Source organism: Aegilops tauschii, chromosome 5, assembly GCF_002575655.3.
Source record: "Aegilops tauschii subsp. strangulata cultivar AL8/78 chromosome 5, Aet v6.0, whole genome shotgun sequence".
Taxonomy (NCBI): Eukaryota; Viridiplantae; Streptophyta; class Magnoliopsida; order Poales; family Poaceae; genus Aegilops; species Aegilops tauschii.
Window position 1 is genome coordinate 503,781,141 of NC_053039.3, and position 18,986 is coordinate 503,800,126.

At 45.6% G+C, this 18,986-nt stretch overlaps 2 protein-coding genes across 2 annotated transcripts; one reads left to right on the top strand and one right to left on the bottom strand.

Moving 5' to 3' along the window:
* The first annotated feature begins 11,379 nt into the window (after positions 1-11,379).
* Positions 11,380-12,741, top strand: LOC109741572 (uncharacterized). The gene has a single exon (XM_020300683.1). The coding sequence runs from the start codon at positions 11,380-11,382 to the stop codon at positions 12,739-12,741; it is 1,362 nt and encodes a 453-aa protein (XP_020156272.1).
* Positions 12,742-16,825: 4,084 nt separating this feature from the next.
* Positions 16,826-18,436, bottom strand: LOC141023076 (uncharacterized). Its single transcript, XM_073499385.1, has one exon. The coding sequence runs from the start codon at positions 18,434-18,436 to the stop codon at positions 16,826-16,828; it is 1,611 nt and encodes a 536-aa protein (XP_073355486.1).
* Between the last annotated feature and the right edge of the window lie 550 nt (positions 18,437-18,986).

The window sequence follows — 18,986 nt, forward strand, 5'->3', positions numbered from 1 at the left end:
GGCATGCTTTCATCATAATAAATTTGCTCATCAAAACTTGCGGGACTAAACATATCATGTTCATCAAACATAGCATCCCCAAGCTTGTGGCTTTGCATATCATTAGCATCATGGGTATTCAAAGAATTCATACTAAAAACATTGCAATCATTCTCATCATTCAAATATTTAGTGCCGAACATTTTAATGCATTCTACCTCTAACACTTTGGCACAATTTTCCTTTCCATCATACTCACGAAAGATATTAAAAAGATGAAGCGTATGAGGCAAACTCAATTCCATTTTTTTGTAGTTTTCTTTTATAAACTGAACTAGTGATAAAACAAGAAACTAAAAGATTCGATTGCAAGATCTAAAGATATACCTTCAAGCACTCACCTCCCCGGCAACGGCACCAGAAAAGAGCTTGATGTCTACTACGCAACCTTCTTCTTGTAGACGTTGTTGGGCCTCCAAGTGCAGAGGTATGTAGGACAGTAGCAAATTTCCCTCAAGTGGATGACCTAAGGTTTATCAATCCATGGGAGGTGTAGGATGAAGATGGTCTCTCTCAAACAACCCTGCAACCAAATAACAAAGAGTCTCTTGTGTCCCCAACACACCCAATACAATGGTAAATTGTATAGGTGCACTAGTTCAGCGAAGAGATGGTGATACAAGTGCAATATGGATGGTAGATATGAGTATTTGTAATCTGAAAATGTAAAAACAGCAAGGTAGCAAGCGATAAAAGTGAGTGTAAACGGTATTGCAATGCTAGGAAACAAGGCCTAGGGTTCATACTTTCACTAGTGCAAGTTCTCTCAACAATAATAACATAATTGGATCATATAACTATCCCTCAACATGCAACAAAGAGTCACTCCAAAGTCACTAATAGCGGAGAACAAACGAAGAGATTATTGTAGGGTACGAAACCATCTCAAAGTTATCCTTTCTGATCGATCTATTCAAGAGTCCGCAGTAAAATAACATGAAGCTATTCTTTCCGTTCGATCTATCATAGAGTTCGTACTAGAATAACACCTTAAGACACAAATCAACCAAAACCCTAATGTCACCTAGATACTCCAATGTCACCTCAAGTATCCGTGGGTATGATTATACGATATGCATCACACAATCTCAGATTCATCTATTCAACCAACACATAGAATCTCAAAGAGTGCCCCAAAGTTTCTACCGGAGAGTCAAGACGAAAACGTGTGCCAACCCCTATGCATAGGTTCATGGGCGGAACCCGCAAGTTGATCACCAAAACATACATCTAGTGGATCACGTGATATCCCATTGTCACCACAGATAAGCACGGCAAGACATACATTAAGTGTTCTCAAATCCTTAAAAACTCAATCCGATAAGATAACTTCAAAGGGAAAACTCAATCCATTACAAGAGAGTAGAGGGAGAAACATCATAAGATCCAACTATAATAGCAAAGCTCGCGATACATCAAGATCGTATCATCTCAAGAACACGAGAGAGAGAGAGAGAGAGAGAGAGAGAGAGAGAGAGAGAGAGATCAAACACATAGCTACTGGTACATACCCTCAGCCCCGAGGGTGAACTACTCCCTCCTCGTCATGGAGAGCGCCGGGATGATGAAGATGGCCACCGGTGAGGGATCCCCCTCCGGCAGGGTGCCGGAACGGGGTCCCGATTGGTTTTTGGTGGCTACAGAGTCTTGCGGCGGCGGAACTCCCGATCTATTCTGCTCCCCGATGTTTTTAGGGTATATGGATATATATAGGCGAAAAAAGTCGGTCAGGGGAGCCACGAGGGGCCCACGAGGGTGGGGGCGCGCCCTGGGGGGCAGGCGTGCCTCCCTGCCTCGTGGCCACCTCGAAGCTTTCTTGACTTCAACTCCAAGTCTCCTGGATCACGTTCGTTCCAAAAATCACGCTCCCGGAGGTTTCATTCCGTTTGGACTCCGTTTGATATTCCTTTTCTGCAAAACACTGAAACAAGGAAAAAAACAGAAACTGACACTGGGCTCTGGGTTAATAGGTTAGTCCCAAAAATAATATAAAAGTGTTTAATAATGCCCATAAACATCCAAAACAGATAATATAATAGCATGAATAGTTCATAAATTATAGATACGTTGGAGACGTATCAACAATTCTCCATGTTGTATCATGGCAAATCCGCTAAAATGCATGTTGTTGTTTGGAAAATTCCTGACAATCTTCCTGCTAGCATGGCAAATTATTATATACAACATTGCAAATCATTATACACTAGATGGCAAATGTATGTGTTTTTAGCATGGCAATTCTCGAGCGCTGGTAGTGGTTTTTTTGAGGGAACACTCACAGATGGTGGCGTTTGCTCATATTACCTCTCATAGGGTACGATAGTCCGCTCGGGTGACCTTCTTGAGCTGCCATTAGCACATTATTCGTATCCTAACATTTCCCTCAAGTCAACCAACCACAAGGTTGAAATTGCATCCTAATTTTTCTAACATGATCTTTGTAGCAGGTTTAGTGAAGGTATCCACCACTTGATCACTAGAGGACACAAAATGGACATCCCAATGCCCCGAGCACCACCTTATCTTTAATGAATTGGAAGTCCACCTCGATGCGGCCAAGTTATCACAATATAAAATTGGTGGTCGTGACTGAAGTACTCCGAGCTTTCTAAGTACAAATTGCACCCCAAGTGACTTCAACTGCACCATTATTGCAAGGGCCTTGTATTCTACCTCGCTAATTGAACTTTGCATTGTTGGCTATTTCCGGGAACTCAATGAAATCAAGTTAGATCCAAGGAAGACCACAAAGTCGCCCATGGAGTGTTTTTCACTGGCACGTCCCACCCAGTCAGCATCAATGAAGATACTCAAAAGTGTGGAGCTTGACAGATGGATGTGAAGATAGTAGCCACGTTACCTTTGACATATCTCATTATGCGCTTAATAACTTTCGATGTGCTTGGAAAGATATTGCACACAAAATATCAAAATGGGGTATTGCAAACCTCCGACCACACCGCGGTAGCTGAAGGCATCATCATCATTAAGGGGAGTGCCAATCAGCCTTGATCTTGTTGGTGAATAATATGAGTTTAGGGGTACGTGCTTGATAGGTCTCACATGTCTGTCTGTCTATCTATCTATCTATACCTATTCTAATTAGACACTACCCATGAATCACCATGTTAATAAAAATGCAAGCCTTTCATTTGGTGGGACCGAGTTATTACGGTGCTGATTAACCTAAATAAATATCAAAAGGCCCACGGTCTATCCATGTTTGTAAGAAAATGTTTGCTTAGACTGCCCACAATGGCACAATCCTTTTTGTAGGAATAATGATAGTCTAACACGTAAAAAAGAATAATAATCATTTAAAAAGACTGTAGTTATAGTTCTCTCTAAATCCCCACAAACCAATCACGTATGTGCCTCAAGGTTGAAGGATATATACCTCCTTTTTTTAAGGGGAAGGGTTATATATGCCTCCTTTTTTAGGGGAAAGGATATATATGCCTCCTAAAAAGGAAGTCTAGCGAGATAAGGCCATGGTCTCTTCAACTCTCCGTTAAAAAACAACAACAAACTGAAGGAAATCTTACGGCATTAGATCTCTAGGGTACAAATCATGTAGAGTAAAAAATAAAGCAGAAAGCAATCATGAGAAAGCTCCCCTGTAGGCTGCAAGAACTCTCTGTAGAATTGTATTGAATAATTGTTGATGCAATATTGTGCCGGCACAAGAGGTATATATATAAGAGCCAAGCCGCACCTGACCTAGCCCTATTACAATCCGAGTAGGAGTCATAATCCTATTACAAGTTGTACTCTAACACCCCCCCCCCCCCCCCCCCCCGCAGTGTCAACGGTAGGCTCGACGACGTTGAGACTGAAACGAATGTCTTGAAACGGAGTAGTCGCCGGGCCTTTAGTAAAGATATCAGCAACTGAGCAGAAGTAGGCACGTGGAGAACGCGAACTTGACCGAGAGCCACCTTCTCTCGAATAAAATGTATGTCGATCTCAATATGCTTGATGCGACGGTGTTGAACCGGATTCCCTGACATGTAGACAGCTAAAATATTATAACAGTAAACAATGGTAGCTTGCTCAATAGGACGATGCAGCTCCGACAGCAACTGGCGCAACCAAACCGTATCAGCAACCGCATGAGCCACATCGCGGTACTCAGCTTCAGTAGACGAGCGGGAGACCGTAACCTGCCTTTTCGAAGACCAAGAAACCAAATTGTTACCAAGAAAAACACAAAATCCGGATGTGGACCTACAAGTATCTGGACAACCAGCCCAGTCTGCATCAGAGTAAGCTGTCAAGGAGGTGGGAGAGGATTTGTTGATATGAAGACCTAAGTCTAGTGTGCCTTTGAGATACCGAAGAATACGTTTGACATGATTGTAGTGTGGAATACGAGGATCGTGCATATATAAACAAGCTTGTTGGACGGCAAAAGAAATTTCAGGACGAGTGAGAGTAAGATACTGAAGTGCACCGATAAGACTACGATAAAGAGAAGGATCAGAGAAAGGATCACCGTCGGCAGAGAGTTTGGAACCTGTATCAACAGGGGTACGGGAAGTTTGACAATCAAGCATACCAGCACGAGAAAGAAAATCCAGAGTGTACTGACATTGAGACCAGAAAAGACCAGAGGAGTCACGGATAACAACAATACCTAAGAAGTGGTGAAGAATACCTAAATCTGTCATAGAAAATTCGTGGCGAAGAAGAGAGATAATATGATCTAAAAGTTGTTGTGAGGAAGCTGTGAGGATAATATCATCAACATATAAAAGAAGGTAAGCAGTGTTGTTGTTGTGATGAAATGTGAAGAGTGAAGTGTCAGAACGGGAAGGGGTAAACCATGTAGAATTGTTGATGTTGTTGCTCTGATACCATGTAGAATTGTATTGAATAATTGTTGATGCAATATTGTGCTGGTACAAGAGGTATATATATAAGAGCCAAGCCGCACCTGACCTAGCCCTATTGCAAACCGAGTAGGAGTCATAATCCTATTACAAATTGTACTCTAACACTCTCTGATCTCCTTCCCAAAATAACCTTCATGTTGCCACACCTATTGAATGGCACAACATTGAGATTCAAGAGTGTCCTACGAGAACTAATCTAAAAATAGGGTACGATCCAACCCAGCTTCTCCATCTCATGTGAACTGATTCCTCCTCAAGCTTACAAACCTTGCAACTGAATCCCATCAGCTTTCATGTTTAGACCACTCGTCGGAGAAGTTGCTTATCTGCAAGTCATGTTCTCTCAGCCTTATCCACCAGCAAGTCGAGACAGTACGTGTCGTCGTTGCCACCACCTTGTGGGAGATTCGATCCATCGGCCGCCAACATTGCACTGTTCTCAAAGAACTACTACCTCCGTCTGGGTTTATTAGTCCCTTTCGTATTTTGTGCCCAACTTTGACCGTAGATTTGACTAACAAAATATAAGTTATATGTCACAAAACTCATATTGTTAGATTCATATTTGAAAAAGGTTTTCAATGATACTATTTTTAGCGTATGTAACTTATTTTCTAATAGTTAAATCAAAGGTCAAAGTTTGACCCAAACTACAAGGAGGCCTAATAAATCAGGACGGAGCTAGTACGCCACAGACAAAGGTAGAAATCTTATTCATCTGGAAAAAAATGAATCTTCTTATCAGGGTTTCTTCAGCGGTGCACACATCTGTTTTTCGATATTATTGCCTTCATGTCTCACGTGACTATACATGGATACCATCACAAGAATGCATCGAAACCACGATCCATGAAGACCGGTGGTGTAGTAATACATCAATGTGATACTTCAGGACCATCACGTGAAGAAGCAATCCTTTTGGTTCCTAAATTTTTGGTTCAGAAGTCAAGGCAAAGTAGCAACTCGGTCATGATTATTTTTTTCCTTAATTAGTATATGTTTATTATCTTCAATTTTTCTCTAGTATACGCCATACCGGTCCAAAGAAGAAAAAAATATCTACTTGAAGGGATAGGACACCGGTGAGGAGCAAGCACAGCCGCCGCCCGCACCCACTCCCTCTACACACACACACACACACACACACACAACACACATCACGGGCACACAGAGAGCTAACCAGATCAAACTACAGAAAAGAAATAGGAGAGAAAAATAGAGAGGAGAAAACACAAGATGATAGATGGAAGAAGTACCATGGCGAGCAAAACTGGGGATGGTGTTGCGTACGAGCCTGGTGATTACCCTGCTGATCTAACACTTAAAAAACAGACAAAACTGAAGAATTAAATCTACAAAATATCTTGCTTCAGGGGAGTGCATCTTCAATTGTTTGTACCTGAAAAATGCCAAACTCTGCACTCAAAAAGGAAAAATAGCAACAAAACAGAGGCCTTGATAATACTACCATCGAAAACATGTTAAGTCAACCTGCATCAACAACTAAGAATACAATAACAAACATCTAACGATATGCCAGGGTGTATCCCTGTCAGCCAGAATAGCAATGTCATTTTGCTTCCCAACAATGCAAACTGAAACTGAAATTTGGCAGCATCAATGAACGGCAGAAAAGTTCTAAGAGCATCTCTAGCAGACATTGTAAAAGTCCGAACAGTAAAACATATACAGGGTGCCTAAAACTGGTTTTACGGGCTGAAAACGGTCATGATAGAATAGATACACTAAAACTGGCCCTTAAAAGAGTATCTACAAGCATGACCCATTTTTTCCATATTTTATTTCTTTTCTCTTCTTCCCGTGAGGCTCCTCCTTATCCTCACGCACGGACTGGTCGAGGCCCGACCTGCCGCTGCCCCTCCGGCCTGCCTCCGCCACCCATCCTCTCCACTTCCGGCTGGCCCATCCCCCACCACCGGTCCACTCTCCGCCGCAATCCCGCGCACCGCCACCCCTGCCAGCGCTGCCTGCGCACCGCCACCGCGACCTGGCGCTTCGGGAGGAGGAGTTCGGGGCTGCTCCCCGAGTGCGCGAGCCCAGCCCCAGGACCGCATCCGCCCGCCCGCCATGGCCGCACGCACACGCGAGCCCAGCCCCAGGCCCGCATCCCGTTCCTCTTCCTCGCGTCGAGCACGAATGGGATCAGCCATGGCCGCACTCATGCGCCCGGTCCTTTTACAGTGCAGAATTTTGTTGGAGGTGGGAGAAATCGACGGCTCGAGACGGGTGGTACGGACGGCGGCGCGCGAGGAGAGGGTGGCAGAATCGACCAGTTCGTGGCCTGTATACCATCCTCAGACCCATAGAAGTATGGGTCGGAGGCTCGCGTTTGTGGTGGCCCACAAAACATATAAGGGGCCGCGGACTTTTACCTCTTCTGTTTTGGATTAAAAAATGGTCTGAAACCATAAACCCGCCGGAATTTTACAGATTTGGCCTTTTTAAGGAGTCCGCTAGATATGCTTTAATAGCATATACATACATACTCCCTCCATTCCATAATGTAGTGCGCCCATGCTTTTCAAGATCTAACTTTGACCATAAATTTAACCAACATTGGCGACTGGGGCGGGAATATGGCAGATACCTTTGAATTTATATTTGGAAGAAGTTTTAAAAGGTATAATTTTTCAGTAAAATGATTTATGTATTATTGCTCTAATTTATGGTCAAAGTTGAACCTCAAAAAACGTGGACGCACTATATTATGGAATGGAGGGAGTACTTGATAGTTCAGAGCATTAGAATGATGTTCAAGACGAAATGTAGTTCTACCTTTAGTAGTAGCTAATAAGTAAGAAAACTGAAAAAAAAATTGATCTTGTACAAGAAATGTGTACATGGCTGATAGGTTGATAGACTGAACTCAAACTCAACTTCAAAATGATGAATTAAATGATGACAAAACCAACTAATCTAATGCAGGTCATACTGAAATATGAAGATTAAAACTGAAAACATCATGAAAGAAAACTGAAGAAGTCCGCATTTTCGGTGACCATAAACTTCACTCGTACATTGCTTCTAGGGGTAGCTCTCATCTTGTTGTGAAATATGGATGGTCTGATACACGTGACCTTGATTCTCCGCATCCCTTTGAGTCCAACGTTTGGCATGATATCACCAAGGGGCTAGAATTCTTCCGATCCATAACTAAGGTGGATATTGGTAATGGTACGACAACCGTTTTCTGGCTAGATCTATGGTTTAAATGCTCCACTGAAAACCTTGCAACAATTTTCCCTGCACTTTTCTCTCATACTCTCAGACCCGCGGCCACTGTCACACGGGTGCTAGGCTACCCTACTTTGAACCTTGACCTGGCTCCTCGCCTTACTCATGCCACCGAACTCGAATTGGAAAACCGTCGCACTATGCTTGCATCTGTTTCCTTGAATTTGCAGGTAATGGACAAACGAATGGGACGTTTTGATGGCAAGCCTATGACTTGCAACTCGGCTTACAAGGTTGTTTGGATCAACAAGCCAATTGACCCCTTGGCAACGGCAATTTGGAAGAACTATGCACCCAATAAATGCATAATTTTTCTTTGGCTTGCACACAAAAACCGGCTATTCACCAACGAAAGACGATTCAAAAGGGGGTTAACAAACTCCGACTGCTGCCCGTTCTGCCCGGATACAGAATCAATCACTCACCTCCTCCTCCAATGCCACCAGCTATGTCCGTTTTGGGAAGAGCTGAATTCAATTACTACCACGCTACCGACAGGCCTACACCATCTCTGGGGACAAGGCCTAACCAACAAACCTTGCTCCACGGTTATCATTGCTATTCTGTGAAATATTTGGAAAAGAAGAAATGCAAACGCTTTTCGGAATGAACTTCAACCGATCAACCTCGTAGCCCGCTCGGCTGCCAACGACCTCATGCTTTGGTCCAATAGATGCTTCAATGAGCAAGTTCTGCACCTTCTTCGAGATTGGAGTACCATGTTGTTCCACTTATCTATGAGATTGTAGCTTAATTGATTTGTACTCTCAACCCCCCTTCCCCTTCTCTGCCTTGTAAATGTACTCTGTTATCTATTAATGAAATGGTTCAGGCCGGCGTAAGCCCGCCGTAGCGCCGTCAAAAAAAAACTGAAGAAGTGCTGCAAACTGAGAGAGTTGTCTGAACAAACAAACACCAAAGATTGCAAAGGCCAGCACGCTAGTAGGCAAAGAAACTAAGAAGTGGACTGAGAGGGACACTGAATAAGCATGCAGACCCCCAATCCTCGAGCAGAACAAGAACTCGGCGAATACGACGCCACAGATTGGCGACCTTACCCACTTTGCCGTCTGCTGCCCCGTCACTGTATCCCCGTCCTTCTGCGCCGCAGCCGACTCAGACGCCGCCTGGGCGTGCTTCTCCTCCAAACATACTGTGGTACCGTGTCCGAATCCTCCAACCCAATAACCCCTACAAACAAATTCGGTTCCTCGGCTGATCGCTAATCAATTGGTCATTTGATCGGTGATTGTCCATATCTGCAGAGTACGTGGCTGGACAGGGACACCGGCATCAAGCGGTACAGTTGGCGAGGAAGTTTGTCCATGCTGTGCGTCACACTTCGCAGTACCGGGCTGGATCCCTCTCCAAGACTATAGCTTCGTCCGCTCCCTCTTATTCAGACGCAGATTGTCTGAATTATATCTAGCTTGCGTTTCTAAAGATTGTCGTGTACTCCCTCTGTAAAGTAATATAAAGCGTTTAGATTACTACTACACGTAGGGCGATCGTACGCGAGTGCTGGTGGCTTGCACATGACCTTAGCCAGTGTCAAGAGTGTTCTGAATTTACAAAGGCAACTGGAAGGCGAAAAGATTACACATAAGAGATTAAGATAAAGGTTCAGATCGATCGAAATAACATGACAGCTTGAACCGTGCTTCCTGCTGTCTATTTCTCCCGGCGGGGTCCTCTTACGGTTTGGCTCGAATCTCCTTTTCAACATAACATCATTGTAGTTGTTTACTTGTTTTTGCTGCATCAAGACGGGGTCTAAGTTATGTCGATTTTTTTCCACTTGATGAAGGCAGTGAAGACACCCGATCTCATTCCGACCTTGATATATATGTGGAATCGTCTTGCGTCATATGTACTGAAATTGTTCGGGAGACATGGTCAAAGTCCGAAGAAAGAGAAAGAAAACTAAAGAAAGCGTTAGCGCATTGGACTCGAAATCCAAATTGTGCCAGCTAACAAAGAAAAAACAGAATATAACATGTTGTCAGATTGTGGTCTCATTTGTTCTTACTAAATCATCATTTGTTGTTTTAAATTTTGGTCACCGAGAATTTTTGTTGGTTTTCAGTTTTCTAGGAATTTTTATTGTTTAAATTTTGGTCACTGCTTCTAACCACTCTGACCCACCCAAACCCCCACCCCGCCCCTCCCGCGCTTTCCTTCCGATGCACATGCCACTTACCGCGGCGCATTCATGCCGCCCTAGGGCACGCGAGAGGGATCCCCCCCCCCCCCCCCCCCCCCGCCGCCGCCATCAGTCGCGTGAGGAGGATGAGGACCCGGCACACTGGAGGCGTCCTTCGGCAGAGGCGAGGGGAGGAGGATCGGAGGAGGAAGGGGCGGCCGCGCGCTCGTGGGATCCGCCCGAGTCGCCTCTCCTGGGACGATTCTGTTCTATTGATGCAACTGTCAGAGACTTATATTAGTAATTTAAGTTGTGTTCTGTTGATCGCACAACAACACGTCCAATTTGGCCAACATACGCAACCTCATGACCATAGTTCTGCCCCTTTCATCTAGAGTAGCTCTCAGATTCGTAACCGTGCCAGCCTGCAAAGATCAAAAGAACAATTCTCTGGTTGCTTTTTTGGTTGTCTCTTTTGATTTAGCGAGGAGGAGTGCAGCACATACGTACTATCTAAAGATCAAAAGAAGGAAGAATCAATCATCTGGTTTCTTTTTCCTTGGCTTAATCCAGACGATGATGGGGTTGGCGAATCAAAAGCAGATAATTAAAGCATCGATGCGGAGTTTTGCCAAACATCAAGAGAGGAATCCTTTGCTTGGCCTCATCTCCAAGGCATGAAATCAAAAGCATTAGTACCAAATAACATAAATAGCAGGAATCCTTTGGTTCTAGGGGAGGGAGATGGCGTCAAAAAGATGAAAGAAAGAATCCATTGCTTTGGTTCTAGGGCAGATGGCGTCGGAGTTTATGCCAAGGAGCAGCAGCACGTAAAGATAGAAAGACGATTCCTTTATCTGTTGGTACGACTTGTGTCGGACACTCGGTGTTGCCGTATGTAAGCTGATAGAGTATCCGTGCCATGGCGGACATCTTAAGCATGGAGACGGCAGACAGTCCTTTCCGTTGGCAACAGAGAGCTTTCGTGTGCGTGTGTGTGTGAGGGAGAGGGAGAGGGAGGAGGAGAAAGGGAGTGCCAGCCCGGAGATGGGTCTCGTCTCAGGTGCTCTGAAATGGTGGGAGGAGTGGCAGCTGCGTATCCTGGTGCTCAGCAGCCTATGTGTCCACTTCTTCCTCTACTTCTCCATGTGGGTGCGTCGAGTCCCCGGCCTACGCAGGCTGAGAGTGATGGTGTGGATGGCGTACATAGGAGGCCACGCCCTGGCAATCTACGCCCTTGCCACCCTCTTCAACCGCCATAAGCAGTGGACGACGGATGCGGTGGGTGAGAGCAGCAGCGACCTGGAGGTGATATGGGCGCCTCTTCTCCTCATCCACCTGGGTGGCCACGTGACATTGAGCGCCTACTGCCTCGAGGACAATGAGTTGTGGCTACGACATGTCATAACTCTGGTATCTCTGGTCACCGTCGCCTTGTACGTCTTCTGCAAGTGGTGGTCCGGCGAGTTGAGGCTGCTGCTGGCGGCAGTTATGCTCTTCGTCTTCGGCATCCTCAAATTTGGTCTCAAGCCATGGACTCTCAGGAGAGCTAGCTATAGTCAGATGCTCGCTTCCACCGATGTGTCCCTACCAAGAGAGGGGGAAAAAAGAAGTCGTGATGGAGCAACAGGGGACAGCCCCCTTTCCCTTGATGAATATGTGACACAAGCAAAGGCGACAATGTGCACAGCGAGCTGCGAGCAACAAGCTGCTACCCCGCCTACGGCAATAGCAGTCAGACACATTGATTACTTTGTGGACCTGTCCGCTCCGTACGGTGGTCGGCTAAGTGACTTGTGGTATCTCCAGAACAACAACAAGAAGACGACGAATGCATCATACAAGATGTTGCAAATGTGCTTTGATCAAATATTTGATCTCTTGTACACCAAAATGGGATATGTTGATGGAGAAACCAATGTGGGATTCACTTCTTTTGAGATTCTGTTTACGCTTTTGCTTCCATTAGTGGCCTTAGCTTCCCTGATGCTCTTCGCCACAAGCAACAAGCATGGTTACAAGAGCAGGGACGTCAAGGTGACATACATCCTTTTCTCTTGCACTACTTTGCTGGAGTTCTTACAGTTATGGTGTGGTATTGTCACTGCGTGCATTCCTTGCCTGAAATTCATCAACGAGTATCTCGAGGGATGGCATGACATGGTTTCCCAGTACGACCTCATGTCGTTCTATGTTCGCAAGAAGAAACCCACCTTCCTGATGAAGATCTTTTTCTTCGAATGTCTAATGGGGTATGTTAGCAAGGTTTGGTATGTAAGGAAGGTGCCTGCAGCCTACGAAATTACGGAGCTAGTTCAACGGCACATAGAAGAAGATGGATGGAAGACGTTCATAACTGGAGAGGTTCAGCGATTTCAGGGGCCAGCTGACTCTGGAGAGGTTCAGTGAAGCACCAATAGGGAGTATACTTGGAGAGGAGTTGTGGGATAGCTTGAAGGTGCCACTCGACAGGAGTATCATTCTTTGGCACATCGCCACAAATCTCTGCTTTCACCGGCCCGTGGACAAGCCACCATCCTTCCCTCGAGGACGAAGTGGCCTTACGCAACGTAGTATGGAGATGTCCGACTACATGTTATACCTGCTTTTCATCCGCACCGAGATGTTGACGCCCGGCACCAGACCGGGTCTCTTCACCGTCGCCATATATGATCTAGAGGAAATCTTGAAGAACAGCAAGGCAAAGCTCCAGGATGAAGAAGCACTTGCTCAAGAGATTATTCAACAGACGGCTGGGAGTACTCTGATTCACAAAGCTTGCAGGCTCGCTATGTCATTGATGGACCTGCAGGAAGAGGAGATGTGGGAGATAATCCAGGGCGTGTGGGTGGAGATGCTCTGCTACTCTGCGAGTAGATGCAGAGGATTCCTGCACGCCAAGAGCCTGGGTGAAGGCGGGGAATACCTCTCCTATGTGTGGCTCCTCTGGTCATACATGGGGATGGAGACATTGGCGGACAGGATTCACAAGCCCGAGTCTCCAAAAGAAAATGAGATCCTTGTTGAGGACCATGAATTGGCTTCTTCGTCCCACGGTGGACTCAACCGCCAAACTTCAACAGCAGGTAAACCTAGCCCAGTGTGACTTCATTCCTTCGTGTTATTCTTGTTACTATGGGTTAAAAATTTATTACTCCCTCCGTTTCCTAATATAAGACTTTTTAGCTTTTTCTTGATTTCTATGTATCTAGACACATTTTAGTATGTACAGTTAATATTTTGAAATAGCTAAAATGTCGTATATTAAGGAACGGAGGAGTACGATCTTGCAAGAGCGGCCCCTTCTTTGGGTGCAGGGCCACCATGTTTCATCTCCTTCCCCAGCGGATGTTATTTGTATTCCTATGAATATTGTGCTGCAATGAATTCTTCTTTCACCTGAAAAAAAAAGGTTGTGTGTATGCTGAGAGCGAATTAGATTACCCTGGGCTTGTAAGAAAATATGTGATGTAATGTGTCAGTTGTATCATGATAGGCACCGCTAGTTTTTAATGCTTATGATAAAGTTTGCAGTAATTATTCGTGGCCAGTTGTATCCTTAATCTGGAGACCATGATAGCTCTATTAAAACAAGTATCTTCAGTTGTGCATCAACTTGGATGCCACTGGCGGTATGGAAAAGTATCAGCGGGATTGGAGTGAAGGCTTCAGTTAATGGAATAAAGTGCGGTGCCATACTCAAATATTATGAACTTGGTAAAATTGTTGTGCTGCCATCAAACACACACATACTTGTGCCAATTCCTTTGATCTCTCTGACTGACAATTAGTTTTGTGGCTCTTGGGCAAGTTGAACGATGGAGACTGGGATAGATCACATTCTTTCTAACATAAAAGATCCTTGCTAAGGAAGGTTCTATTTCTTGAAAAACTTTGTCTTGCACAAGCGAAGCGATCCACGATGGTAGGTAATAGTTATGGCTGGAAATTTTTGACGCTCCTCCCAAGCGGGGCCTTACAGGTAGGATCCCCTCCAAGAAAGGACAACTTCCCCTAAAATACACTCCCTATGTAACCTAGTTTTGCCGAATTAATGGACCAAAATGCACCTCCGCCGAAACTGTTGACATGACCTCAAATTGCCAAATCGCCCATACTAATTATGCGTAGTAGACCAAATCTGAAACTGGCAACTTAGACTCCCATGTCTTGATGATCTCATCACGGGAGCATTTTTGGTCCATTTGTGTTGTGGCACAATCAAACCTTTGGACCTAAAGAAAGAAAGGATTTAGTTGCAACTAACAGCTCCAAGGGCACTTTTAACTGTCTAGAAGGACATCTTGACAATTCCCCTGCTTGTTTTCAAGTGTGTATTCATCCCCCAAAAATCCATGGGTGTGCCGTAGCCGGACAGGCCTGGCCCCGTCGATAGCTGGCAGATCGCGTTGGTGTGGGACATCGACGATCTGCGTGGCATCCGGTCCGCGGCTCCTCTTTAATCTACCCATCTATGAGTGTACAAGTGCTTTTGGTGGGTTTCTGCTGATTTTCAGTCGTTTTAGCTGGTTCGATCTCGCTAAGCCCTGTACCACTATCCTGACAAAATAATGAACAAAAAATCAGCTTACATTCTGATCTCCATTTAATAATGTTACAAAGCAAATTCTTCATTCAACAGGGCAAAGCCACAAGAGAAATGTTCTTCATTTCATTTTCAAGACAAAAAAGTAGCTAATAAAGAGCCAAGCAAATGTTTCGCAGACACAAAAGTACTCAACTCAGAAAAGGAAAAATAAAAAGGAAACAAGATGTCCTATCTCTCTTACACGCAGGAGTGGAGACAACTTCCCCTGAAAATACAAAAGCCCTTTGTCAACTAGTTCGACCAAATAAATGGACCAAAATGCCCTTCCGCCAAAACTGCTGAAATGACCTCAAATTGCCAAACCAAAATGCCCATGTTATGCATACCAGCACTAGACCAAATGATCTCATCACAGGGGCATTTTGGTCCATTTGTGGCACAATCAAACTGTTGAACCTAATAAAGATTGTAATTGCATTTAACAGCTCAAGAGCACTTCTACCTGTTTGGAAGGACATCTTGACCCCCCCCCCCCCCCCCTTGTTTTCAAGTGTGCATTCTTCCCCAAAAATTTAGATAAAGGATCATATCGATTGAAATAATATGACAGCTTGAATCGCGCTTCCTGCTGTCTATCACTCCCGGCGGGGTCCTCTTACGGTTTGGCTAGAATCTCCTTTTCAACATCATTGTAGTTGTTTTTGGTGCATCAAGACGGGGTCTAAGTTAATTATGTCAATTTTTTCCACTTGATGAAGACCACGTCGTTAGATTGTGGTCTCGTTTGTTCTTACTAAATCATCGTTTGCTGTTTAAATTTTGGTCACCGAAAATTTTAGTTGGTTTTCAGTTTTCTAGGAAGTTACAAATATAAGCTGCTCAGATAGATACAATTTTCCCGTCACCACCTTAGTCATGGTGTTTGCTCCTCCCACTGCTGACACCCATGACCGACGCACAAGGGGATGCTCTTGCTCCATAGCGAAGCACGAGGGCAACTGCACAACTAAAAATCTAAAATTAAGGGGGCGATTACATCAACAGTAGCAGTGCACCCACAAATTATATGGTTTGCATGTGAGAATTTATTTCTTCCATCGCAACGAGCACAGGCAGTGCACTCACAAATTACATTTATTGCTCCCGTTGTAACGCGCGGGCACATTTGCTAGTAGAAATCTAACTAATCTTAGTTTTCTTGTTCTTTTTCTGCGGTCGTGTCGCGTTTTCATGCGCCGATCAAGAGGAAGTCGCATGGATGATCCCTCCGCCGGCGCCAGGATCGCCCTTATCGGCATACCCACCAGGGCCGCCGCCGGCGCCGGGATCACCCTTATGGTAATACCCACCCTGGCCGCCGGTGCCTTCTCTTGGGAGGCCTAGCCGCCGCGGCTTGTGGACGGCGAGTAGCGGACGGATCGTCCTGCCGGTGACTTCCCCTGATGCTGAGGGCGTGCTTGTCGTCGCCTGCATGGACTGGCTCGGGAGGGATGACACGCAGGAAGCCAAAAGTAAAGTAATCACCGCTGCTGTAATGATCATGCTGATGCAAAATCGACCAATGTGCGTCTCCATCGCTACCGTACCAGCTGCTGCAGCTGGGGGAGGAACGACGGTGAAGGCACTTGGAAAGAAAGAATGATTTGTGGTGAATTGCCTCGTTGCCTTATATATATATATATATATATATATATATATATATATATATATATATATATATATATATATATCTCCCCATACAATCGGTTGCGACGACGGGAAACAAATCATATTTATCCGGGGAAGACGACGCCATGCATCATGGCTGATTGATTTGCTAGCTGTTTTTTTTAGAGTATGTCAATAGCGTACCATATTTTTATAGAAGAGAGAATAAGTACAAGAGGTACCTTACGAATGGATGCACACATCTATTCTCAGGCAACACCTGGAAACAACCCACACCTAAGATTCTAAGCGTACTCTCTCACGTGACAACCCAACACCTCCAACTCCGGCCTCAATCCAGTCGTGCAGCTCACGAAGAATCGCGTCAACCAATTCCATCGGGGATCTCTGTTGGCTTCTTCTATTAAATACGCGAGCATTCCTTTGCTTCCACAGGGCCCAAGCCACCACGATAACAAATGTGTCAAAGGCCCGTTTGTTAGCCTTGACACTCCCCTTCCTTGCTAGCAACCACCAATCCAGCAGATTGTCGTTCTCAGTCGGCCTCGTGACCTGCAAGTTGAGGGCTTGGAGACCCTCATGCCAAACCTCCCTAGCGTACACACACTGGATCAAAATATGCTCCGCGTTGTCCTCTTCCTGCAGGCACGTGTAACACACTGAGGGTCTATCCTGCAGCCCATGCTTAGCACGTCGATCCAAGGTCCAAATGCGATGTTGCACGGCCAGCCAAGCAAAAATCTTGCACTTAAGAAGTGCCCAACTCTTCCAGATGCAAGAAGCGAAAGGCACCCTCTGGATTCCGAGGCAAAGGCGATGATATGTGGATCTCGCAGTGTAACTACCCGAGGGGTCTGCCGGCCAAGAGAAGCAGTCCGGCCTGTTCGGGTCACGCTCGATCGTGCTAATAGCCAAGTTGAGGTGCACAAGCTGCATATGCCCAACGAATGTGAGATCACCAGTCACATCCTGCAACCATTTGCCATTGTCCATGCCCTCCCTAACTGTGCGCCTGTTCCTCGTGCGAGTAGCCACCATGGCATGGATAAGCGGAGCAATATCCGCGGCCGCAAAACCATGAATCCCTCTGTCTCTCCAGAACAACACCTTGGTGCCATCTCCAACCTCAATCTTGACTAGGCTATCAAACACAGCGCGGGCTTGTCTGTCCTCAGTCATGGCTAAGCCTTGCCATGGTCTTTGCGGATCCGTCCGTTTCAGCCACTCCCATCTGACTCTAAGTGCGATCCCCTGCAGCTCCAGGTTTCTGACTCCCAAACCCCCAAGGGACATGGGCCTACAGATCGTGTTCCAGGCCACCAAGCACTGCCCACCGTTCACCTTGTCCTTCCCAGCCCAGAAAAACGCACACATCCATTGATCGATTTCCTCCAACACCCAGGCTGGCGCTTCAGCAATCATGAAATGATGTATGGGTTTAGCGGCCACCACTGACTTAACGAGCACAAGACGGCCTGATCTCTGGAGCAGCCCACGTTGCCAGGCCGAGGCGCAACGCTTAGCTTGATCTACCATCGGTTGCCAGTCCGCTCGGCTAAGTTGGTGAATTGCGAGCTGCAACCCTAGATACTTGCAAGGAAAAGTTCCCATATTGCATTGCAGCAAAGCAACCACCCTATCCCTGTCAGAAGCATCCCCATGGATCATCACCGCAGATGACTTGAGACAGTTCACTCGAAGGCCCGACGCGTCACCGAACATCTTGAGGGCTTCTTTAACAAATCTCAGATCCACCTCAGAGGGCTTGACAAACATCGCCACATCGTCCGCGTAAATCGAGATCGTCTGGGTAGCAGAGACCCCAGCAATCCTACTAGACACACCCAAATCAGCAGCTTTAGTCATGATCTTAGAGAGGACGCCCATAGCAATGACAAAAAGGAGGGGGGAGCTGTGGCGAGGGCGGAACGAGGTCAGGGTTTTGGCCAACCGCGTGCAACGGTGAAGCAGCCCACAGCATGCAACATGCACTTTCACTGGCTTGGCTTGTTAAATAGTTATAGTACGCTTTTCACTTTCCCGGCGGGAGCACACACTGGAGACAATATAATAAAGCATGGAATGGGAAGAAAAATTATCATACTTCGATATCAGATCTCACATTGGCATATTTAATATTTTTGAAAAATAATTTTATAGCACGAAAAGCAAATTTCTAGTACAAAGATGTTCTTTTTTCAAAAACGGCCGATAAGTTAAGCTATGTCTGGACTAAAGGAAAGCTTTTAGTATCCAGTTTAATGCATCTTTAAAAACAACATGTGTGTGACAGGAGCCAACGCCAGAAACCTAGATGGTCTACAACCGCCACCTTCCCCTCTTGCCGCCGCCAAAATGCGCCGCTGAGCAAAGCCTACGCGGCCTCGGTGGCGGCAGGGAGGTCCTACTCTTGGATGGTGTTCTGGTTCATCGATTT

Bases quoted from the DNA above. Each gene is read 5' to 3' on its own strand.
- LOC141023076 (XM_073499385.1), bottom strand. From the start codon at position 18,436: ATGGGCGTCCTCTCTAAGATCATGACTAAAGCTGCTGATTTGGGTGTG.
- LOC109741572 (XM_020300683.1), top strand. From the start codon at position 11,380: ATGGGTCTCGTCTCAGGTGCTCTGAAATGGTGGGAGGAGTGGCAGCTG.